The sequence below is a fragment of the Rhinatrema bivittatum genome, chromosome 5 (genome assembly GCF_901001135.1).
Source record: "Rhinatrema bivittatum chromosome 5, aRhiBiv1.1, whole genome shotgun sequence".
In the NCBI taxonomy this organism is placed as follows: domain Eukaryota; kingdom Metazoa; phylum Chordata; class Amphibia; order Gymnophiona; family Rhinatrematidae; genus Rhinatrema; species Rhinatrema bivittatum.
The window spans coordinates 213,948,400-213,973,362 of record NC_042619.1 but is presented as its reverse complement, the minus strand read 5'-3'; the positions used below and the strand labels follow the sequence as shown (position 1 = coordinate 213,973,362).

Sequence of the window (24,963 nt, the reverse complement as noted above, 5' to 3'; positions counted from 1 at the left end):
ATGTTTACCTGCTTCCATGCTTTTTGTAGGATGGAGAACAAGGCTTCTTGTTGTTGCTGTGGTAATGTCTCTGCAATCTCCTGGACTTGTTTCCAGAGATTTCTATTATATCAGGTCATGTATAGTTGATATGCTGCAATTCGCGATATCAACATGGACCCTTGGAAAATTCTTCGACCCAACGCATCCAATGCTTTCTGTTCCTTACCGGGAGGAGCAGAGGAATGTGGACGCGATCGTTTAGCCTTTTTCTGAGCTGATTCCCCCACTAGAGAGTGGTGGGGCAGCTGACTTTTGAAAACCTGGGGCTTGTTGAACCAGGTAGGTAGCATCTGTCTTTATTGACTGGGGTGCCGTACCTGGATGTTCCCATAGGCGGTGCATGAGGTCCAAAAGAACTTCATGTACCGATATTGCCATTATTTCTTTTGGAGCATCTACAAATTGTAAGACCTCCAACATTTTATGGTGAGCATCTTCCTCCATGACCAGTGTAAAAGGTATAGTCTGACATCTCTTTGACAAAACTGGCAAAGGAAAGGTCTTCTGGAGATCTTTGCCTTTCCTCCGGCAGTGAAGGCTCTGAGAGTAAGTCCTCTGATGTCCGTGATAAATCATCTGAGGATGCATCATCCCATTAATTATAGGGACTTTCTCCTTCTCCCGGTGGAGCTCCCGATGAAGCATGCCAAAGCCAAGAGGGCGAGAAGGCATCAATGGAATCGGTGCCAGCATCGATGGAATTGGTGCTGGCATCGAGGGCAGTGGGGCGCTCTTGGGTGCCGGTAGCCCCGATGGCCCTGGCATGGGCTCCAGCATCGATGGTTCCCATGGAGGGACGTGGCTGGGAATCGATCCTTCCTCCTCCGAGGAACCCGGTACTGGAATTGGGACCTGTGGAGGCCTTGATGGATGACTCGATGCCAGTATGTCTGGTGGCAGAGGAGTCTATAAGGCACCGATGAGCGCATCGAGGCACTGGAGGAGCGGTGCCACTATCGAGGGAGCCGGTTCCGGGGCCTGTATGGGGCCATGCAGTCCAATTCCTCCCAGGAAGCCGGCATGGGTGGCACGGCAATCGGGGTAGGAGGCAGGCTAGGTGTCACTTTAGCCTCCACAGGGGCCCATGGAGGCTCAGTGCCTGGCACCGGTAAGGAATGCCCAGGGGTCCTGGGTCCAGAGGAGTATGGGGGCTCCTCTCCCCGGGCCCTTTTCACAGGCGGCTTGATGGAAGTCGATGCTGCTGCGGCATTGCTGCCAGCACCGGTCGGGGACGCCCGGTGCCGGTGTTTCCCTCAGTGCTCAGTCCAGTCTTTCCCCAGCACAGAGGACGATGACGCCGATGTCCTCGATGCTGGGGACAGTCACCCTGTCCACGATGCTCCTGGCGAATCATCTCCAAGGTCGATGGACCCTCCATGGTCTGTGGCACTTAAACTGGCGTCGATGGAGCAGTCTGTTTTGAAGCAAACAACTGCTCCATTTTGTCCAGGTGAGCGCGACAGCATTTGGGAGTCATTTGTGCACAATTAGGGCATCGACGAACGTCGTGCTAGGGGCCTAAGCACAAAACACAGACTTCATGCGGGTCCGTTATGGACATGGTCCTCGGACACTTGGGGCATTTCCTAAATCTGGTCGCCATGTTAAAATTTGGCGGATGTGCGATAGGTGACCGTCGGGCACCAAAGCGGTAAGCTGCCGGGAACAGACCGCAAGTACCAGAAAAAACACTTACCGAGTGTCGGAGGGAACGGAGCGCAATGGGGGACCCCGCTGAGGGATGTTTTGAGAAGATAAACTTGAGGAAAGTTGTGAGAAATTTCTCACAGAGCTCCTAAACCACGAGGCAACTACTGCGCTGAAAAAAAAAAAAAGAGAGACTGAAGGGGGATCCTTGGTGGCTGCAGTGTTAGTGGCATGCTGGGCTTGCTCAGTGTGCCAGTCAAAGTTCTAGAAACTTTGACAAAAGTGTTCCGTGACAGGGCTCCATCTGATGATGTCACCTATATGTGAGGACTACCATCCTGTCCTGGGAGAACTTATTTATAGGACAAATGGAAAGAATGTTTGTCACTGAATCAATCCCCACAGGTTTTGGTAGTAATTTTGTGGGAAGCAGGTAAGGCAATGATGAGAAGCCACAGTACTGCAAATGAAGTGAAGAAAAGAAAAGGATGCTGAAATTATTCAGCTTACAAAAATGTTGCAGAAAGCGCAGGCCACTCACCAATCTGTGTTATCGGAGGGCCACAAAAACAAAGTAGATCAGATAAAAGAGGCTTTGAACCATTTATTATTCCAAAGAGCACAGAAGTCTGACATATTTTAAGGAGAAGCTATATAAATATGGACATAAAGCGAGCAGATTTCTCGCCAATCTTGTGCAAATTGAAGGGCAGAAGTAGATTATTACTGATATTAATGAGATGGTCCAAGTGAACTTCTTTCGAGATTTTCAATGGCCCCAGTTAAAGGAAAAACTTCTAGCTTTAGCAATCACTTTGTCACATTGCTTGGGAATGGGTGCCAAGGTAATAGCATGGATTGCAAACTGGTTGACTGACAGGAGACAGTGTGTAATGGTAAATGGAACCTACTCTGAACATAAGATATGCCATATTTGGTCAGACCAAGGGTCCATCAAGCCCAGTATTCTGTTTCCAACAGTGGCCAATCCAAGTCCCAAGTACCTGGCAAGTACCCAAACATTGAAAGAACGGTGTTAAGTGGAGTGCCACAGAGATCGGTTTTGGGACCAGTTCTGTTCAATATCTTTGTGAGTGACCTGGCAGTAGGGACAGATGGTAAAGTTTGTCTATTTGTGGATGATACTAAGATCTGTACAGAGTGGTCACATTTGAAGGAGTAGAGAGAATGAAAATTGATTTAAGAAAGCTTGAAGAGTGGTTGAAGATTTGGCAGCTGTGATTCAATGCAAAGAAGTGCAGAGTCATGCATCTAGGGTGCAGCAACCCAAAAGAGCTGTTTGTGATGGGTGATGAAAGACTAATGTGCACGAACTGGGAGAGGGACCTTGGTGTGATAGTGTCTGATGATCTGAAGGTGGTGAAGCAATGTGATGGCAATAGCTAAAGCTAGAAGAATGCTGGGCTGCATAGAGAGAGGAATAATCAGTAAGAAATAAAGAGGTGATAATGCCCTTGTACAGATCCTTGGTGAGGCCTCACCTGGAGTACTGTGTTCAGTTCTGGTGCCCGTATCTCAAAAAAACAAAGATAGGATAGAGGTGGTCCAAAGAAGAGCAATGAAAATGGTGAGGGGTCAGCATTGGAAGACTTATGATGAGAGGCTGAAGGATCTGAATATGTATAACCCGGAAGAGAGGAGGTGCAAGGGAGATATGATATACCTTCAGATATCTGAAAAGTTTTAATGATGCACAATCATCAAACCTTTTCCGTTGGAAAGAAATCAATAGAACTAGGGGTCATGAAATGAAACTTCAGGGAGGACGACTCAGAACCAATGTCAGGAAATATTTCTTCATGGAGAGGGTGGTGAATGCCTGCGATGCCCTTTCGGAGGAGGTGGTGAAGACAAAAACAGTGAAGGAATTCAAAGGGGCATGGGATAAACACTGTGGATCCCTAAAGGCTAGAGGATGGAAATAAAGAAAAGCGTGCGTGGGAGTAACTGGGGGTAACTTGCTGGTGTTGTAATTGCTGCCCTTAAAAAATAAGCCTTGATATTGTTAATGCAACTCCATCATTGCTCTCTGCTTGAATGGCAGTGGGAAAAGGGGAATTGGATTCAGACAGCAACCAATGAGGGCCCTGACTTTTATGGTTTGGGAAACAAATAAACATGGGGGTAAACTTGCTGATGTGGCTTTTACTACCCTTAATCACTAAGCCTGATACTTTTGATTCAGCTCCAACATTGCTCTCTACTTCCACTGCAAGGGTTAAGGGAAATTGTATTCAACAGTATCCGAGGCCCCTGACTTTTATGGTCTGGGAAATCGATAAGCATGAGGGTAACCTGCACAGTGCAGCAGATACTGGCATAAACATAAGTTTGCTGGGCAGACTGGGTGGATCATTTGGTCTTTTTCTGCCATCATTTCTATGTTTCTATGTGAGTTTGTTAAACTCTCCAACTACTGAAACAGATATACGCTGTGATTCAGTAACTGAAATTGGGAAAAGCTGCAGGCCACAATGAGCTGAGCTCTGAATTTTATAAAATCCTTAAATTTTCAGTCCTTTCAGTTTTAACTAAAGTCTACAATGATATCTGTGTGTGTGTGTGTGTTGGGGGGGGGGTGTCACATTTCTCAGGTGAATTAATTGCTAATTATAGTCTTACCCAAAAAGAATAAAGACTTGAAGTGGAATCGTACCACGCTATTTCACTAATTAATGTCGACTTAAAATTACTATCCAGTATTCTGGTAAACAGGATTTGGTGCTCTTAGATGTTGCACACCCTGTCCAGACTGGGCTTGTTAGAGGCCAACATGGAGTTCATAATGTCAGAAAACAAACAGATGCATTATATCAAAAATAGACTAGGAAGGCCATGGTTCTTTGTCTGGACGCTGAAAAAGCGTTTGACTCAACTGCCTGGAAATATATGTTTTGAGCAATATGGTATTCAGGGCAACATTATGACCTGGTTGAAAACTCTCTATAAAAAAATTCTTCAGCCAGGTCACTTATTAATTGTAATGCAACAAATAGCTTTTACCTACAGAGAGGGATTAGGAAAGGATGTCCACTCTCACTTTTGCTTTTTATTTTGGTGGTGGAACCCTCAGCTATCAAGTTGTGGAGAGATCCGGCTTTTTGGGGTATTCAGGTTGGAGGAGTGACTCTAGAAGTCGCTATGTTTGCTGGTGTCATTTTATTATTTATGAGAGATCCAATTTGAGACTTACCATTGGTTCAGCAGCTTTCTGAAAAATTCAAAGCTTTTCTAGGATTAAAAATTAATTTCACTAAATTGGAAGCATTGGCATTGGATGAAAACATGCAAATTTTATGGCAGAGTCCCTTTCCGTTTAGGTAGGCATCCGGGAAATTAAAATATCTGGAGGTAAGACTATCCTGCGATCCAACTGAGCTGTATAAGTTGAATATAGGAGACAATATACAAGTGAGAAAACTAATACTTTGAAAAGATCTTCCTATTTCTTTATTGAGTAGATGTGCCATATTAAAAATACTACTACCCAAACTATTAAATAGGTTACACATGTTCCCTGGTTGGCTAATGCAATTGGATGTAAAGTCATTGCACTCCTGTTTTATTAGTAGAAGGGCTTAGATAAGTTTTGATAAACTATAGAATCTCAAGGAAGAAGGTGGTCTGGAACTGCCCAAGTTTGAGACATTACAATATAGCCTGTCAGATACGTTTTATGGGAGAATTGTGTCAAGGTAAAGATAAATATTGTGTGATTGACATGGTGAACAGTATGGTTCAACTGTGGTCACCATTGTACTTGCTGCATGCTAATGAATCATCTATGAATAAGACAATACAAGACAGTGTCCTAATTTGGCCTGTAGCCTTGGGATGGAGGGTGGGTCCTGAAGAAGGGGAGGTTACCAACTAGTATTTCCATGTTATTTCCACTTTGCAGAAAAAAGCAATTTGTGCCAGGTCAAGATAATGGTTTTATTCTTCAAAGCTGGTGAACTGCTGGATTCAGTTACCTTTGGCCTATGTTTGATAATGACACTATAACATGTCAATTTTGCATTGCTTTGCACATAGTTTGGATTACCCAATCGACAGTTCTTTGCCTTCTTACAAGTGAGGCATTGGTTGCAAGAGGAACTAACTAAGGATTTCAGTTTTTCCACAGAGATCCAAGACCCTGTTCTGGTTTAAAAGCTGCTCTATTTCCTTTTTAAGTTAGTGCCAGCAGCTTGGTTCCACTCTGCTTAAGGTGGAGCCCATCAGAATAGACTCCCCATTCCCAACAAACATAAAAACCCTCTTCCTTGAACCAATGTCTCATCTACACATTGAGACTCTGGAGCTCAGCCTGCCTTTGGGATCCTGCACGTGGAAAAGGAAGCATTTCTGAGAACGTGACCCTAGAGGTTCTGGATTTCAATTTCCTACTTAAGAGCCTAAATTTATTCTCCAGATACTCCCTCCTGCACCTGCCTATAATCATTGGTACCCACATGTACCATGACAGCTGGCTCCATCCCAGCACTCTCTAAAATGTCCACCATTCTCTCAGTGAAAGTATTTTCTCAGCCTTCCTTTTGAGTTTCCCTCTTTTCAGTTTCATATGATGACCCTTTGTCTTTGAACTTTTCATTCTATAGATAATGCTTCCAATCTGGTACTTTATTGGATCCTGTGAGATATCTGAATATCTGTATCATCGCCCCCTTTCCCTTCTTTAGCTCCTTCAGTCTTGCTATGTAGGGTTTATAGTGGCCTTGCACCATTTTGATGGCTCTCTTTTGAATTGTCTCTATGACTACTTATCATTCCTATAGCACTGTTAGACCTATACTCCAGCACTGATCATTCTACTTTTGTCTTGGATTATTTAATGAGAAATTTGTAGGATGACTAGGGAAAATCTGAACTGATAAAAAAAAAAAATACTAGCAAAACAAACTTCTCTTTGGAATGGTGGAGACTCAGGGATGATACTGCAATGACATGAACACCTTTGGTCAGTTATAAACTGAACAAATAAAGCATTTTTAAGAGGACAAAAATGTCTAAACATAAGATATGGCCAACTGTATGAAAACCTTAAAATCAGCCTAAAGAATTCAGTATGTGCAAATTAAAGAAAACGGAGAGACTAGATTAGACAGCACATGGCCAGTCAGTCATTTGCAGCTGTGAGCCCATCATGTACAGCAGGACGCTCAACAAAAACAGCATGATATGTTAAGATATGTCCAGATTAGTACTCCATTTCTGGGCTTAAAGCAAAGATGGAGTCAATATGCTCCAATAAATGCATTTATGAAACACTTGTGTTGATAATTATTAGGGTTTTTGACCTTTTATCTTCCTCAAACAATTTGTCTTCAAATAATTTGTTCCAATGGAAATGGTTTCAGTGACTTAGTTGAGGTTTAGAAGCATTGGTAATAAAATTCCAGTGCTAAACAAAAGAATTTCTATAGGGGAGATCACGTGATACCTTGTCGGGGACGGATGTAATTCCTTACCGCTGAGCCCGGGCCTCTTACATCTTACCCTATCTGGTTGCCTGTGCTCATTTTTTTTAATAAAACGGGAACACCGAGAGAGGCTTCGCCCACGTTGGAGTGGAGTGCTGATCCCCGATGGCGGCCAGGGCAGGAAAAAAAGACAAAGAAAAGGACAGAGACCGGGACAAGGCCCGAATGCCTGAATCTCAATTGGAAGACGCCAGGGGGCTGATGGAAACTAGCGCGGCTCCGCAGGGCTCCACCGCTGAATTGACAGTGGCAGTAGTCGCCGCGATCAATCCGGAGCTGAAAAAAATTACCGCACAGCTGCAGGAGATTAATACGGGCATGGCCACATTTGAGCACCGTTTTTCAGAGCTAGAGACGCGAGTCTCTGATAATCAAGATGGCCTCCAGGCGGCCCAGGCGGACATCATGGAGCTAAAGGCAGTGCTGGAAAAACAGGCGCAGAAGATAGATGATCTGGAGAATCACTCGTGGCGATCAAACCTCAGATTAGTGGGGCTACCCGAAAGTATTGTGGAGCACACACTTCTCCATATTCTTGAGGCATGGCTCCCAATGGCGCTGCAGCTTACGGATTTGCAAGGCCCCTTTACGGTGGAGAGAGCACATCGGCTGGGCCCAAAGCGGGCTGACACTGAGAATGCAAATGTTGCTTACCTGATGTAACAGGTGTTCTCACAGGACAGCAGGATGTTAGTCCTCACAAATGGGTGACATCGAGGATGGAGCCCAACCACGGAAAACTTCTGTCAAAGTTTCTGGAACTTTGACTGGCCCCTACTGGGCATGCCCAGCACGGCACCAACCCTGCAGCCAGCAGGGGTCCCCCTTCAGTCTTGTTTCAAAGCTACAGGCAGTGCCAAAAAATAAAATAAGAAAAACGAACCCAACACTGCGGGGCGGCGGGCGGGTTTCGTGAGGACTAACATCCTGCTGTCCTGAGAGAACACCTGTTACATCAGGTAAGCAACATTTGCTTTCTCACAGGACAAACAGGATGGTTGTCCTCACAAATGGGTGAGTACCGAGCTGAGGATGTCCGAACGTGCACCAAAAGTACCCAACGGCGTGCAACAGGCACAACAACTGGGGTGAAGTTTGGTAGAGGACATCCGCACCCCACCGGGTAGGCGGAAGGGTGTTGGTACGTCATGTTGGAAAAAGGTTACGCAAGACAGATTGGCCGAAGATGGAATCCCGTCTTCCAGCTTTGTCCAAACAGTAGTGGGCTGCAAATGTATGGAGAGAACTCCAGGTAGCAGCCCTGCAGATGTCAGGAAGCGGCACCAATCGAAGGTGTGCTACTGAAGTCGCCATGGCCCTCACAGAGTGTGCCTTAACACGGTCTTGAAAGAGAATGCCAGCTTGCTCATAGCAGAAAGATGCAGTCCGCCAACCAGGAGGAAAGAGCCTGCTTACCCACAGGTTGCCCTAACTTGTTAGGATGGAAAGAGACGAATAATTGAGTGCTCTTCCTGTGGGCAACTGTACGGTCTAGATAGAAAGCTAGAGCATGTTTATAGTCGAGGGTATGCAGAGTCTGTTCCCCGGAGTTGGAGTGGGGCCTGGGAAAGAAAATAGGTAGTATGATGGGTCGATTAATATGAAACTCCGAAACTACCTTAGGTAAGAATTTAGGGTGAGTGCGGAGTACTGCCCGGTCCTGCAGGAGTTTAGTGTAGGGCGGATAGGTAACTAGGGCCTGTAACTCACTAACCCTGCGAGCTGAAGTGATAGCCAAAAGGAAAATCACTTTCCATGTGAGATATTTAAGGTCACAGAAGTGAAGAGGTTCGAAGAGTGGTTTCATAAGGCGACCAAGAACCAGATTAAGGTCCCAAGATGGGGCCGGAGGACGTAAAGGTGGCTTCAAATGGAGCAAGCCTTTAAGAAAGCGTGTTACAAGGGGTTGTACTGAAATAGGGACACCCCCGATACCTTTATGGAAGGCGGCTACCGCACTGACATGCATTCGAATGGAAGAGGTCTTTAGACCTGATTCTGACAAATGCCAAAGATAGTCCAAGAATTTAGGAATTGGACAGGAAAGGGGATCAAGGGACTGAGAAGTGCACCATGATGTGTACCTTTTCCATTTGTAGGAGTAAGATTTTCTTGTGGAAGGCTTGTGTGAAGCGATGAGGACACGAGAAACTGAATCAGATAGGTTAAGTGGTTGAAGGACTAACCTTTCAACATCCATGCCGTCAGGGACAAGGCTTGGAGATTGGGATGGAGGAGGCATCCGTCGTTTTGAGTGATCAGATGTGGGTCCGTTCCCAGGGGAATGTGTCTGCGGCTGGAGAGATCCTGGAGTATGGGAAACCACACTTGGCGTGGCCAGTGCGGTGCTATCAGGATCATGGTTCCCTTGTCCTGACGTAGCTTCACAAGAGTCTTCGACAGAAGAGGAAGTGGAGGTAATGCATAAAGCAGACCGGTTGTCCTCGGGAGGGAGAATGCATCCCTGGGCCGAGAGTGCTGAGACCGAATGAGAGTGCAGTAATTGGCCACTTTGTGGTTCTGAGGGGATGCAAAGAGGTCTATGTGGGGATAACCCCATTTCTGGAAAAGAGAGGTCGCTACCAAGAGATTGAGTGACCACTCGTGTGGTTGGAAGACACGGCTCAGCCGGTCTGCCAAAACATTTTCTACTCCCGGCAAGTAGGTGGCCCTGAGGTACATGGAACGGGAGAGGGCTTCTGCCCAAATCTGCGCAGTTTCCTGACAGAGAAGGAAGGAGCCTGTGCCTCCCTGTTTGTTGTTGTACCACATGGCCACCTGGTTGTCCGTCTGAATTAAGATTATGTGATTTGATAGGCAATCTTGAAAAGCCCGGAGAGCGTATCGGATTGCTCGAAGCTCCAGGAATTTTATCTGGTGTTTGGCTTCCTCTAGAGACCAGAATCCTTGAGTTTGTAGACCGTTTACATGGGCTCCCCAGCTGAGGTTGGAAGTGTCAGTGGTGAGAATTACTTGAGGATCTGGTGGGTGAAAGGGCAAGCCCTGTATGAGGTTGGACTGATTTTTCCACCAGGCAAGAGACAGACGGAGTGCATCGGTGATGCAAACAATGGTCGACAGAGGCTGAGTGGCTTGGATCCATTGTGATTTCAGAGTCCATTGCATGACTCTCATGGCCAGATGGGCCATTGGAGTCACATAAACTGAGGAGGCCATGTGTCCCAGCAGAATGAGAAATTGGCGAGCTGTTGCTGTGGGTTGAGACTGCAAATGGCAAGCTAGGGACACAAGGGTTTGAACACGTTGATGAGGAAGGAAGGCTTTTGCCTGTAAAGTGTCCAAGTCTGCTCCAATGAAGGATAAGGTTTGAGATGGGAGTAAGTAAGATTTCTCGTAGTTGACAAGAAATTCTAGAGAAATTAGAGTTCGGATTGTCAGGGTCAGAGAAGACAGAGCGGTTTGCTGGGTTGTGGCCCTGATCAACCGGTCGTCCAAGTAGGGGTAGACATGGACGCCTGCCTTCCTGAGGAACGCTGCAACCACTACGAGACATTTGGTGAAAACTTGTGGTGCGGATGCTAGGCCAAATGGGAGCACTCGGTATTGATAGTGGTTTTGGCCTACTAGAAATCGGAAGTATTTGCGATGAGACTGAGTTATCGCAATGTGGGTATAAGCGTCTTTGAGGTCTAGAGAGCAGAGCCAGTCCTCTCTTTGCAGCAGAGGGAGAAGCGAGCCCAGGGTTACCATCTTGAACTTTTCTCTGTGAAGGTACTTGTTGAGAGCCCGTAGGTCCAGGATTGGTTGAAGTCCTCCTGACTTTTTTGGGATCAGAAAGTACCTGGAATAGAACCCTAGTCCGTGTTGTGAGAGAGGAACGGGTTCTATAGCGTTGGACTGGAGGAGAAGGGAAACTTCCTGCTCTAGAAGAACAGAGTTGTCGGTAAGTCTCCACGCTTGCAGAGGTGGAGAGTCCGAAGGAAGAGTTAGGAAGTTTAGATGGTAACCTTGTGCAATTATTGCTAGCACCCATTGATCTGTGGTGATGCGATGCCATGTTTCTGTAAAGTGGCTTAGTCGACCTCCTACTGGTATGTTTGGTAGAGGGACTAGGCATCTGCTCTCTAAGTGAAAGTCAAAACCCCGACGCAGGGCCTGGTTGCGGAGCTGTTGTGGGCTTTAGCTTTCGAGGTTGGTGAGGCTGAGGCTTTTGATACGGCCTCGTTGACCTAGACTTGGTGTGTGGGGGATAATACTTCCGTGGACGGAAGAATGACTTTTTGGGTTCCCTCTTAAAAGGTTGTTTAGAAGGGAAGTCAGAAGGAATGGATGAAAGCTGCTTAAGGGTCTCGTGATGATCCTTTAATTCAGCAACTATTTGGTGAATTTGCTCACCAAACAAATTATCCCCTAAACAGGGCAGGTCGGAGAGCCTGTCCTGAACCTCCGGGCGAAAGTCAGAAGACTTAAGCCAAGCCCAGCGTCTTGCTGAGATGGCTGTAGCAGATAGTCTAGTGGAAGCATCGAAGATGTCGTAAGATGTTCTTATCTCATGCTTTCCAGCTTCAAATCCTTTAAGTACGAGGGTTTGAAGGTGTTGTTGGAATTGTTCTGGTAAGGTATCTGAAAATTCTTGTATCTGCTTAAAAATGACCCTGTTGTATTGGGTCATATACAGCTGATAAGAAGCTATCCTGGAAATGAGCATGGCTCCTTAGTATACTTTTCTGCCTATACTATCTAGGAACTTGCTCTCCTTGGTAGGAGGTATGGATGAGTATGGCTTCATTCTTTTAGCTTTCTTTTGAGCGGACTCTACCACAACAGAGTGGTGGTCTAGCTGTGGTTTTTGAAAGCCAGGTGCTGACTGTACAAGGTAAGTAGAGTCAGCTTTTTTGTTTACTGGAGCAACAGATCCAGGAGTTTCCCAATTCTTTTTTAGAAGGTCTAGAAAAACCTGATGAATTGGAATGGAAGTGATGACTTTTGGGGCATCCAAAAATTGGAGTAATTCCATCATTTGGTGCCTGTCATCTTGCTCCGATTGAAGCTGAAAAGGGACCAACTCTGACATTTCCTTCACAAAATTTGTGAAAGAGAGGTCCTCAGGGGGAGAACGCTTTCTGCTTTCAGCAGGAGAGGGTGGTGAAGGTAAATCATCTGTATCTGTGGAAGTATCATCACCCCAGGTGTCATAAGGGTCAGGTTGTTGACCTGTAGGACCACGAGGGGGTTGGATACCTGAAGGTCCCGGCTGAGGCTCCGAAAATCCCGAAGGAATCACTGGAGGCATCGAAAATACCTTCGGAGGCATCGGTGCGGGCATCGAAGGCATCGATGGAGCCGATGTGCGTATCGCCCCGGAGGAATGTATCGGTGGCGATGGACGACACGGCATTGATGGGACTACTCCCGAAGGAGGAATTCAATACGGTGTTTCTTCACCCGATGAAATTGGCATCGGGGAGCGCACCGGTGCTGTTGGTGACCCAGGTATCACCGGTGGAAGGGCGGTCATGAGCGCTTCCATCCGGGCAAGCAGCGGTGCCAGCGCTGCTGGAATTGGGTCGGTGACTGGTTCCACTCTCGGTGGCGGAGTCGGTGCCGAAGAAGTCTGGAACCGTTGCATCGCTTTGTCGATGGCCTCCTGGACCAGCCGGTCCAGTTCTTCCCGGAGACCTGGGGTAACAATACCCGGCTCCGCAGAAGAGGGAGGCTGAGGCCGAGCCGGAGGGACCACCGTCACCGGTGGAATCGCGGCTCCCAAACCCCGATGGGGAGAGGGTTGCCTCAGTGTCTCAGAAACAGAGGTGGACGGTGCCACTTCTGATCGAGACTTCTTCGGTGGCGGCTTGGACGGTACTGAGGTCGATGACTTCGATTCCTCGATGGTCCGAGACTTGCGATGTCGATGACAATGCTTTTCCCTCCGATCCCCACGATCCTCTGGGGAAGGGACGGGAGTCGATGGTCGTGGAGACGTCGATGGCAGACGGTCACCGGGAGGTTGCCGACGATGGAAGGACTTCGACGGTGCCGGTTCTGAGGACGTCGATGCGATGGACGGCGTCGGTGTGTGAGCATGGAAAAGGAGTCCCATCTTCTCCATTCTTGCTTTGCGACCTTTTGGTGTCATAAGGGCACATTTGGTGCAAGTCAGGACATCATGCTCATTCCCTAAACATAATACACAGACTCTGTGAGGGTCTGTGATAAACATGGCGCGTACAATCTGGGCACCGACGGAACCCCGACGCCATGGCCATTGACCAAAAATTTAGCCGCGGGACGGTCGACGGCCAGCAGGCCGCGAAGGCCAAACTCGACGGTAATCGGCGAAAAACTTACCGAAACACCGCGGGCTAAATTTAGATAGAGGAGGGACCCCTGTGAGGCGAATTTTACTTCAAAGAAGTTCAAGAAGAGTTTCCTGTCAGGAATGTGGTAAGAGCTCCTTAACCGCGTGGCTACTGCTGCGCAGAAAAAAGAAGACTGAAGGGGGACCCCTGCTGGCTGCAGGGTTGGTGCCGTGCTGGGCATGCCCAGTAGGGGCCAGTCAAAGTTCCAGAAACTTTGACAGAAGTTTTCCGTGGTTGGGCTCCATCCTCGATGTCACCCATTTGTGAGGACAACCATCCTGCTTGTCCTGTGAGAAGCATTATACCAAACTAAAAGCAAAAATAAAACTTTTCTGACAAAAGAATCTAGGAAAATGCTTGCTGAAATAAACGTTTTAAAAATTTCACGGAATAACAGTAAATCAGATTCACTCCTCACATTCTCTGGTAGTGAATTCCATAGAATTGGTCCTGCGACATAAAAAATTCTCTCTCATGTCTCGTCTAAGATAGGAACTTACAGAGAAAGACTGGGACATGTTCGTGCAGTAGCTTGGATGAAAATAGACGTTAAGGGCTTATAAGGCAGCGTGCGGGAACTTCCACACATGCTCAGTAAAGTCTCTACTGAGCTCTGAGACCTGGATCCGTGTCAATGCCATCACATGACATCACATACACTTAATGGCTAATTCATGCCTGCTAGTTGATGGCTGTGTATGCGTACATGGTCCAAGAACATGCATGGATTTGAAAAGCCCCCATTGCTATCAGAGTCCTCACAGCCCCCTCTTCCCTCCCAGACATGTTCTGAAAATTTGGTGTAAATAGGACACTAAACAAAAATGTTATTAGAGGGATACACCCACAGACAATCGCAAACTCTTTTCCTTTGGAAAGTTAAAATGGGAGCCCATTGTCAACTCTAATCACGACACAGCATGTTTACAAATCTTCTAGGAAGCCGGAGTATGTTATGACAGGTTCTATGGAATGGGGAAACACACCCAATTTACACAGATCCAAACCTACAGCTACCATTTCTCTGAAGAAATTAAACAAAAATCAAAAGGCCTAAAAAGGAATCAATGATTTTACTTCCAAGCAAGTTATTGTCAAATATATTTTGCTAGTAATGTGGTTTGAACCACTGCAAAGTTCATCACTTACAAAACAGATAATACAACTAGCACACATCTTACCTCCAGCAACTAGTCCAGACTCTCCTAACTGAATAGCTACTCCAAAGCCTCCAAGTTTTACAGGGGCTGAGTTCTCCTTGGAAGCAAGCAGTACACAGTGTGGCTGGAAAAGAGAGAAAGAGAGACAGAAATATACTTTAATGTCATGAAAATGAATGTCCAGTTTAACAGCTGTAATGACAAAGGATCTGAAAAGGATGTCCAAAGGTCATGTGGTGGTTAAAAATGCATTTTGACCCAGCACATAATACTACCCCCCTCTTATAAAGGGTAATTCTAAATTATTTTCCTGTGGCTGCTTCTGCTGCCTCAACGAGATGATGTCACCCCATCTCAAAAAAGACATAGCGGACGTAGAAAAGATACAGAGAAAGGTGACAAAAAATGAGGAAGGAAAAGCTCCCTTATGCAGAAAGGCTAAACAGATTAGGGCTCCTAGTCTATAAAAGGAGGGGATAGAACTGAAATTTATAAAATCATAAATGGGGTGGAACGGGTAAATAGGGAACAGTTTACTTACCCTTTCAAACAACACTAGCGCTAGGGGATGCTCCATGAAACTAGCAACTGGTAGATGTAAAACAAATTGTAGGAAGTTTATTATTTTGTTTAAAATTACTTTTAGCCCGCTAATCATAGCACTAGCCAATCAAGCTATGGAATCTGTTGCCAGAGGATGTGGTCAAGGCACGGTGAAGGGAAAGTCCATAAACAGTAATTAGCAGGTAGTCTTGGAAAGCCAGCGCTTACCCCTGAGAATAGGATAAAAGAATTGGAAAAACTATTGAGATCTGATGGATATTTGTATCCTGGATTGGCCACTGTCAGACAGGATTACAGGCTTGATGGATCTTGGTTTGACCCAGCAGGCGCTTCTGTTTTTAGACTGCTGCTCTCATCTGCCAGGTTTGGACCGCCCCTGCCTTTCATTATTTCTCTTCTTAGACAGTGCTATTACTTTAATTTATTTCATGAAGAATAGAATTAGTGCATAGTCAAAACATTGGGTTATGTTCCATAGAATATTAGGGTTGCTGAATTTTCAGCTTCCAATTTTACTATTTAATTTTGAAATCAAATCTAAAAGGAAATCTCTAGGAGTAGTAGAATTAGTTTTGCATGAGGATATGAAGGCAGGTTGACAACTCTGGGAAAGCTAGAGATCAATTATGATCTATTAGCATGGGGAAAAAGAAAAATCGAGCACGCAAGTCGAGCCTTGGGATTCTCATCTGTCATATTAAGAACATAAGAAAATGCCATACTGGGTCAGACCAAGGGTCCATCAAGCCCAGCATCCTGTTTCCAACAGTGGCCAATTCAGGCCATAAGAACCTGGCAAGTACCCAAAAACTAAGTCTATTCCATGTTACCATTGCTAATGGCAGTGGCTATTCTCTAAGTGAACTTAATAGCAGGTAATGGACTTCTCCTCCTGCTTACCATAAATGTGGCTCTGTGGAGACAGCAGGATGAATTAGCCATGACACATGGGTGACATCATCTGACAGCACCGAATAGACCCTTCTCTTAGAGCTCAGTAAACTTTACTGAGCCTGACTAGGAGTTCCCATGTGCACACTGCCTTGTGAGCCCCTCAGTCCTTTGCAGAGCTTAAACTTTAGCTAGGTATTTGACTCTCCAGGGAGACGGGTGAGTAATAATTCATCCTGCTGTATATGGAGAATCCATAGGAAAGCAAACTTGCTTTCTCCATCAACAAGCAGGGCTGAATTAAGCATGACATGTGGAAAGTCCCAAGTTGATGGCTGCATAGTGCAGTGATACTGAAAAAGCAACTCAACCCCAACAGTGAATAAGATGCACAAAACTGCTTATCCAAATGAACAGTCAACTCTTAACATGTATTATAGACAGTAGTGTGATGTGAAAGTGTGCACAGATGACCAAGTCACAACTTTGCAAATGACTTCAATAAAAGCAGCTCTGAGATGAGCCATTGAAGCACAATAGCTCACTTATGGGCAGATACAGTACAGTGCGCTCCGACGGAGCACACTATTAACCCTCTATTGGACGCGCGTTTTTGACGCGCTAGCGTTACCCCTTATTCAGTAAGGGGCCGAAAACGCGCGTCCAACCCCCCGAACCTAATAGCGCCCGCAACATGCAAATTTATTTATTTATTTTATTTATTTATTTTAAGTTTTTCTATACCGGCATTCGCGATGAATATCGCATCATGTCGGTTTACAATTAACGTGGAGAGGGAACAAAAAAGATAATAAATAATAATGATAATAATAATAGTAAACATTAAACAAGTGAAGGCTAAGGATTGCAGTTACAATAAAACAAGGGAGTTATACAACTTGGAACAGAGAAAAGAAGTTAGGGTTTTAACAGAGCGAACATATATGCACAAAGCGGCATTTGTAGCATTAGTGAATTACCCTGTTGGGGTGGAGTTAATTACCATATTAAGGCAAAGTCTAAGCGATTAGTTAATGATGACTAGTGGTTCAGTTTAGGTCCGGAAAGGCTTTCATAAATAACCACGTTTTGAGTTTTTTCTTAAATGTAGGAAGGCAGGGTTCCTGTCGCAAATCTGGTGGGATGTTGATGGCCCTATTAGGTATTCCCGCGCAATTCAGAAAACAAAATGTGCAGCCAAGCCGCACATTTTGCTTTCAGAAATTAGCGCCTACCCAAAAGGTAGGCGCTAATTTCTTCGAGCACCGGGAAATTGCAAAGAAAAGCAGTAAAAACTGCTTTTCTGTACACCCTCCGACTTAATATCATGGTGATATTAAGTCGAGGTCCCGAAAGTTGCCAAAAGTAAAAAAAAAAAAAAAATAATAATTTGAAGTCGGCCCGTGCCTCACAGGACGAAAACTGGAGGCGCTAGTGTCCCTAGCGCCTCCTTTTACCTGTTTTTACCGCCAGGCCTAAATTGCATTCTGAATCGCATGCACAGGAGAGTGGCCCGTGCGCGCGCCAGGACAGCGGGCGTTTGCCCGCTCTCCCGCGGACTTTACTGTATCGGCCCATTAATGAGGCTTTACAGAATCTGTAATGTCTAGGCCAGTGAGAGCATAACAAGTATACAATAAAGTCCATTAGACAACTGGACAGAGTTCTTTTAGCTACTGCCACTTTCTACCTATTTAGAATCAAAACATACAAAACAGTTGAGAATCTTGACGCACAGGAAAAGGGCATTACTACTGGTGTGCTGCAGGGATCAGTCTTTAGACTGGTTCTTTTTAACATTTTCAGAAGTGATATTGTGGATGGACTATCGGGAAAGGTTTATGTTGCGGATGATACCAAAATCTGCAACAGGGTAGATAGCCAAGATGTAGAAAATATGAGGAGAGATGTAGCGAAACTTGAGGATTAACCTAGAGTCTGGCAGCTAAGATTTTATGCTAAAAATGTAGAGAAATGCATTTGTGCTGCAAAAACCCAGTGGGTCTATTTTAAAAGCATTGCTTGTGCAAAAATGCCTACATATGTGTGTATGTGGGCTGCACGCGAGCAACGTGGATTTTAAAAAGCCACAATATACATGTGCATGTACCCATGCATACATGAGGAATAAGAGGGTGGAAAAAGGGCGGGGCATGAGCATTCTGGGGTGGGGCCAAGACATACACGTAACTCCAAATTTAAAAACCAGAGACTGTGGGGGCATTTTGGCTTGTTTCACATTTTGGGGCTTACAGGACAGGGTGAGGGATCTGGGTCAACTGGGGTGTGAGGGAGCATGTAAGAACTCCCTCAGAACACTTTAAAGTCTGGGTACAGTTATCTGTACCGGTCCTCTTTAAGTCCTAACCCAGCAGGGGATTCTAGGACAGGATGGATCAAGGCAACCAGGGATAAGAGACGACAGCCAGAGAGATGAGGATGGCCCAGGGAGAGAGACAGAAGCCTCCAGAATACAACTAAGTTATAATTATTTTGTTGAAATGCACAAACTAGCTAACTTGTTTTGTTTAATTTGCTTAGCAATAAAAAAAAGCTTATAAAGATTATTGCCAGAGTCCAGCCTGGAGTCTGTTCTCTGGCTAGTCCTGACCACTTGGCATCACATGGAAGGGCAGGCAGGTTGAAGAAAGCAATGTTGAGATTACTTACCTGATAATCTCCTTTTCCTTAGTGTATGCAGATGGACTCAAAACAAATGGGTATAGTGTGCTCGTGCTAGCAGTTGGAGACTGATCTGACGTCAGCACGGGTACATATACCCCCACCAGGAAGTGTAGCAAATCAGTAATCTTCCTTGCAAAGCTTTTATGGATATATGTGTGACTGACCGATTAAATGAACAGGATTACCCTGACCAATTGATGGTAGCTGGAGACCGCCAGTGTACTCAGCCGGAAGGCGTCGACACCCGGCAGGGTGGATGCCTTATATAAGAAAACATGGCTTACCATGAGTTGGCGAATCCCCATGTATACTGGCAGCAGGGCGGGATGCTGAGTCCATCTGCATACACTAAGGAAAAGGAGATTATCAGGTAAGTAATCTCAACATTTCCTAGCCTGTAGCAGATGGACTCAAAACAAATGGGATGTACAAAAGCTACTCCCGGACTGGGCGGGAGGCTGCCCGAGGACAGTTTAGGATTGCCCTCGCAAATGCTGTGTCCTCCCGGGCCTGGACGTCCAGACGGTAGAATCTGGAGAAGGTATGGAGGGAGGACCACGTTGCCGCTTTACATATCTCTGCAGGCGACAGCAGCTTAGTTTCTGCCCAAGAGGCCGATTGTGCTCTGGTAGAATGAGCCTTGACCTGTAGAGGCGGTGGTTTTCCCGCCTCTATGTAGGCTGCCTTGATAACTTCTGTAATCCAGCGGGCGATGGTTGGCCGTGAGGCCGCTTCCCCTTGCTTCTTCCCGCTGTGCAGGACGAACAGTTGGTCCGTCTTTCGTACTGGTTCTGACATTTCCAGGTATCTGGACAGCAGTCTGCCGATGTCGAGATGGCGTAGCATTCGACCTTCTTCCGACTTCTTCAAACCTTCCGTGGTAGGCAAGGATATGGTTTGGTTGAGGTGAAAGTGTGAGACCACTTTGGGTAAAAAGGATGGAACTGTGCGAAGATGGATAGCCTCTGGAGTGATTCTGAGAAATGGATCACGGCAGGATAGTGCTTGTAGCTCTGAGATGCGGCGTGCTGAACACACAGCCAGCAAAAACACCATCTTCAAGGTTAACAAATAGAGAGACAGGCCTCGAAGGGGCCTGAAGGCGGATCCCGCTAGAAATTCCAATACTAGGTTGAGGTTCCACAGGGGCACTGGCCACTTCACTGGCGGGCGAATGTGTTTGATTCCTTTCAGGAAACGTGAAACGTCTGGGTGTTTGGCAATGGTGTTGCCGTCACTCCTGGGGCCATAGCAAGACAGCGCTGCTACCTGAACCTTGATGGAGCTGAGGGAGAGACCCTTCTGAAGTCCATCTTGTAGGAAGTCCAAAATGATAGGAATCTTAGCGGCATGTGAATTGGTGCTGTGAGAGTCGCACCAGGCTTCAAAAACTCTCCAGATCCTGATATATGTCAGTGATGTGGAGAACTTACGTGCTCGGAGAAGTGTATCTATTACCGGCTCCGAGTATCCTTTTTTCTTCAGTCTAGCCCTCTCAATGGCCAGACTGTAAGAGAGAATTGAGCCGGATCCTCGTGGAGGATGGGGCCTTGCCGTAGCAGGTCCCCTGTATGGAGGCAGAGGGTTCCCTGCCAGTAGTCTTCTCATGTCTGCGTACCAGTGTCTTCTTGGCCAGTCCGGGGCCACTAGAAGAACCAGGCCTCGGTGCGGCTGAATCTTGTGTACAATGGCGCCCAGCAGGGTCCATGGAGGAAAGGCGTATAGCAGGATCCCCTGAGGCCACGGCTGTACCAGGGCATAGATCCCCTGGGCTCGAGGATCCCGCCTGCGGCTGAAATATCTGGGAACTTGAGCGTTGGACCTGTCCGCTAATAGGTCCATGGCTGGCATCCCCCATTGATCCACAATTATCTGAAAAGCTGTGGGCGACAGCTGCCTTTCCCCCGGGTTTAGGCTTTCTCTGCTGAGGAAGTCTGCCGTGGTGTTGTCCTTCCCAGCGATGTGGATGGCGGAGATGTCCTGGAGATTTGCTTCTGCCCAAATCATCAGGGGAGTTATCTCTAGGGACACTTGTTGGCTTCTGGTTCTGCCCTGTCGGTTGATGTATGCCACCATGGTGGCGTTGTCTGACATCACTCTGACCGCTCTGTTGCGAAGTCTGTGGGCAAATCGCAGGCATGCTAGCCTGACTGCCCGTGCCTCTAGTTGGTTGATGTTCCACCTTGACTCTTCTCTGGTCCACCGCCCTTGGGCGGTGAGCTCCTCGCAGTGTGCTCCCCCATCCGTTCAGGCTGGCATCTGTGGTGAGCAGGATCCAGGTTGGGGAGGACATTCTTGACCCCCGGCTCATGTGGCCGGGCTACAACCACCACCGTAGCTGATACCGCACTCTGGCCGGTAGAGGTAGGTGTATGGTGTAGTTCCGTAATCGTGGGCTCCATCGAGATAGAAGGGCGCGTTGCAATGGTCTCATATGAGCCCGCGCCCATGGCACCACCTCCAGAGTGGATGCCATGAGGCAGAGGACTTGTAGGTAATCCCGAGCTGTGGGCTGGCTGGCACTCAGCAGGACCTGCAGATGACTCTGGAGTTTTGACTTTCTCTTGGAGGTCAGGCTGACCTTGTCTTCTCGGGTGTCGAATTGGACCCCTAGGTATTCCAGCGACTGGGACGGCTGTAGGGAGCTCTTGTTTATGTTGACTATCCATCCGAGGCTTTCCAGAAGAGATATAACTCTGTTGGTTGCCCGGTGGCTCTCCTCCGGTGACTTTGCCCTGATCAGCCAATCGTCCAGGTAGGGATGGACGAGAATTCCTTCCTTCCTGAGTGCCGCCGCCACTACTACTATGACTTTGGTAAAGATCCGCGGCGCGGTGGCTAACCCGAAGGGTAGAGCTCGGAACTGGAAGTGCTGATTCAGGACTTTGAAGCGTAAATAGCACTGGTGATCCCGATGGATTGGGATATGTAAATAGGCTTCCGACAGATCTAGGGAGGTGAGAAACTCCCCTGGCTGTACTGAATTCTTGACAGACCATAGAGTTTCCATGCGAAAGCTGGGGACCCGTAGGTGTCTGTTGACTGACTTTAGGTCCAGGACGGGCCTGAAAGTGCCCTCCTTCTTGGGTACCTTGAAATAAATGGAATAATGCCCAGAATTTCTCTCTCCTGCAGGTACTGGGATTATGGCTTTTAGGGCCAGGAGCCTCTGTAAGGTCACTTCTAGCGCCGCGTTCTTGAGCGGTGAACAAGGAGATTCCACAAACTTGTTCGGCGGAGGCCGAAGGAACTCCAGGTAATATCCTTCTCGGATGATGGCGAGGACCCACTGGTCCGAAGTGATCTCGACCCACCTGCGGTAGAAGAGGGTTAGCCTGCCCCCTATGGCTGCTACCCCCGGATGGGTCGGCTGATTGTCATTGTGGGGTGCGGCCGGGGCCAGAACCCGAGCCGGTTCTCTTCTTGTTGTGCTTAGTCCGAAAGGGCTGGTTCCTGGCCTGGGAACGAGGTGCTCGATAGCGCGTCCTGTAAGGGTTGAAGCGCTGAGAATTTCTACCTCTGGATGGTCTAGAAAAAGAACGCTGGCTCCTCCTTGACCTGTCTTCTGGTAGACGGGGTAATGGGAGGCACCCCATTTAGTAGCCCAGTTCTCGAGATCGCTGCCGAACAGTAGGGAACCCTTAAAGGGCATTCTTGTGAGTCGTGTCTTGGAGGACGAGTCGGCCGCCCAATTACGTAGCCAAAGCTGTCTCCTGGCTGCCACTGAGGAGGACACTCCCTTGGCTGCCAAATGGACAAGGTCGGAGGCTGCGTCAGTGAGAAATGCGAGAGCTGATTCCATGTCTTCTCCCTGGGTGTTTCTCGCTTGTGATAAACAGGAACGCGTCACCACGGTGCAGCAGGTCGCGATTCGTAGGGACATGGCTGCTACCTCAAAAGCTTGTTTCAGAATGGTGTCCATGCGTCGGTCATGCGAATCCTTGAGGGCCACTCCCCCCTCAACCGGAATGGTGGTGTGCTTCACTATTGCGTTAACTATGGCGTCTACCTTGGGGCACGCCATCAGCTCCTTGGACGCCGGATCCAGAGGGTACATGCCTGCCAAGGCCCGACCCCCTTTGAATGAGGCCTCCGGTGCCTTCCATTCCAGATCGATTAGCTGCTGTGCTGCTTGTAGGAGGGGAAAATGGTGAGTCGTTTGGCGCAGGCCCTCTAACAGGAGGTTCATTTTAGGGTCCCCTGGGGTGTCCTGGCCCGGAATGGCCAGTTCCGATAGGCATTGTGAGACCAGGCCTGAAAGATCCTTTTTCCGAAAGAAGCGCCTCATGGTCCGATATGGTTCTATCTCCGAGGGAAGTTCACCCTCCTCGGGGGGCTCCTCATTTTCCTCGGAGCAATCCGAATCCTCATAATTGGGGCTATCGGGTGGCGAGTGGCCGCGCCTAGGTCTCGAGGGTCCAGGGGCCGGATCAACCGGGACGGAAAGACCCATTCGAGGAGCAGACTGCATCTGGACAAAGGCGTGAATCCCCTTGAATAATTCCACCCAGGAAAGCGAAGCCGGATCTGGCCGTAGGGGCACCAGGTCTCTCGGGTTCCCTGGCTGCTCGCCGCTGGGCTGGGACCGGCTGGGACCGGTCCTGTCCAGGAACTCCCATGGCCTCCTCACATTGGGCACACAGTGAGTCTGCTTCCTCGCTCTGTGTGGCTCTGAGGTTGCATGCTGAGCAGAGGCTTAGAGCTTTCATGCCTGATTCTGGAGGTGCCGGCTCTGCGGACGCATGGGCTCTCTTATGCTCCATTCGCCTGAAATTCGGTGTCGCCCAATGATGTGCACCTAACAAGTGCGCTTAACAGCATGCGCCTAGAACGGGCATCTTACACTGTGCGCCTATAAATGGGCGCCTTATAAATATGTGCGTAGTCAACGTGCGCCTATCGCGTGCGCTAACAATGTGCGCCTAGCGCGTGCGCTAACAACGTGTGCCTATCGCGTGCGCTTAGCAACGTGCACTTAGTTGGCGAAGGTGAGTAGGCAGGCAAAATGGCAACCTCCTTGGCGGGCTGCCTCGTAGGCAGGCCCAGTTAGTCCACACTTCCTCAGAGACCCAGTAAAGATGTACGCCTTACCTTGTCTTCGGCGCTTCCCGGCTGTGACCCGGGCGGTCTCCGGCTGCGGGGGGAGAGGGTGAGTACCTTCACCGCCGCGCATAAGGAAGTGCACCCGCTGCCTCTAGGCCGCGCACGAACTCGTCTCGCTCGGGGGCCAAGCCGCACCCGAGCCCTTCTCACTCGGGGGCTAGGTCCCTGCCGCGAACCGGCCACCGGACCGAGGCTCTTACCTCCGAGGGACCACGGAAGTCAGCTCGGGAAACTCAACTGGGTGAGTGACCGCCTGGTATCACCACAGGAGTGCGGGGCTCGCCTTCAGTAGGTTTCTTCTATGAATTTAGTCGTTAGAATTTGGAAACACGCTCAGTGAGCGTGAGGTAGCTCCAAACTGCTTTGGAGACAGAAATTACTGATTTGCTACACTTCCTGTGGGGGTATATGTACCCGTGCTGACGCCAGATCCGTCTCCAACTGCTAACACGAGCACACTATACCCATTTGTTTTGAGTCCATCTGCTACACGCTAGGAAAATGTTGCTTACCTGTAACAGGTGTTCACACAGGACAGCAGGATGTTAGTCCTCACAAATGGGTGACATCATCAGGATGGAGCCCAATCATGGAAAAAGTCTGTCAAAGTTTCCAGAACTTTGACTGGCCCCTACTGGGCATGCCCAGCATGGCACTAACCCTGCAGCCAGCAGGGGTCCCCCTTCGATCTTATTTGAAAGCTACAGGCAGTGCCGAAAAATAAAACAACAAAATGTTACGAACCCAACACCGTGGGGCGGCGGGCGGGTTTCGTGAGGACTAACATCCTGCTGTCCTGTGAGAACACCTGTTACAGGTAAGCAACATTTGCTTTCTCACAGGACAAGCAGAATGGTAGTCCTCACATTTAGGTGAGTACCGAGCTGAGGATGTCCGAACATGCACCAAATGTACCCAAAGGCGTGTAACAGGCACAACAACTGGGGTGGAATTTGGTAGAGGGCATCCTGAACCCCACCGGGCAGGCGGAAGGGTGTAGGTACGTTATGTTGTAAATAAGTTGCGAAGGACAGACTGGCCGAAGAT

General features: G+C 47.9%; 1 protein-coding gene across 7 annotated transcripts in view; it reads right to left on the bottom strand.

Moving 5' to 3' along the window:
• Positions 1–24,963, bottom strand: part of CASK (calcium/calmodulin dependent serine protein kinase) — a 1,033,919-nt gene that overhangs the window by 423,661 nt on the left and 585,295 nt on the right. For all 7 annotated transcript variants that reach the window (XM_029603127.1, XM_029603128.1, XM_029603131.1 and 4 more), the window contains exon 6: positions 14,695–14,797. In XM_029603127.1, the coding sequence (XP_029458987.1) occupies positions 14,695–14,797 (103 nt within the window). The remainder of the gene's footprint in view (positions 1–14,694; positions 14,798–24,963) is intronic.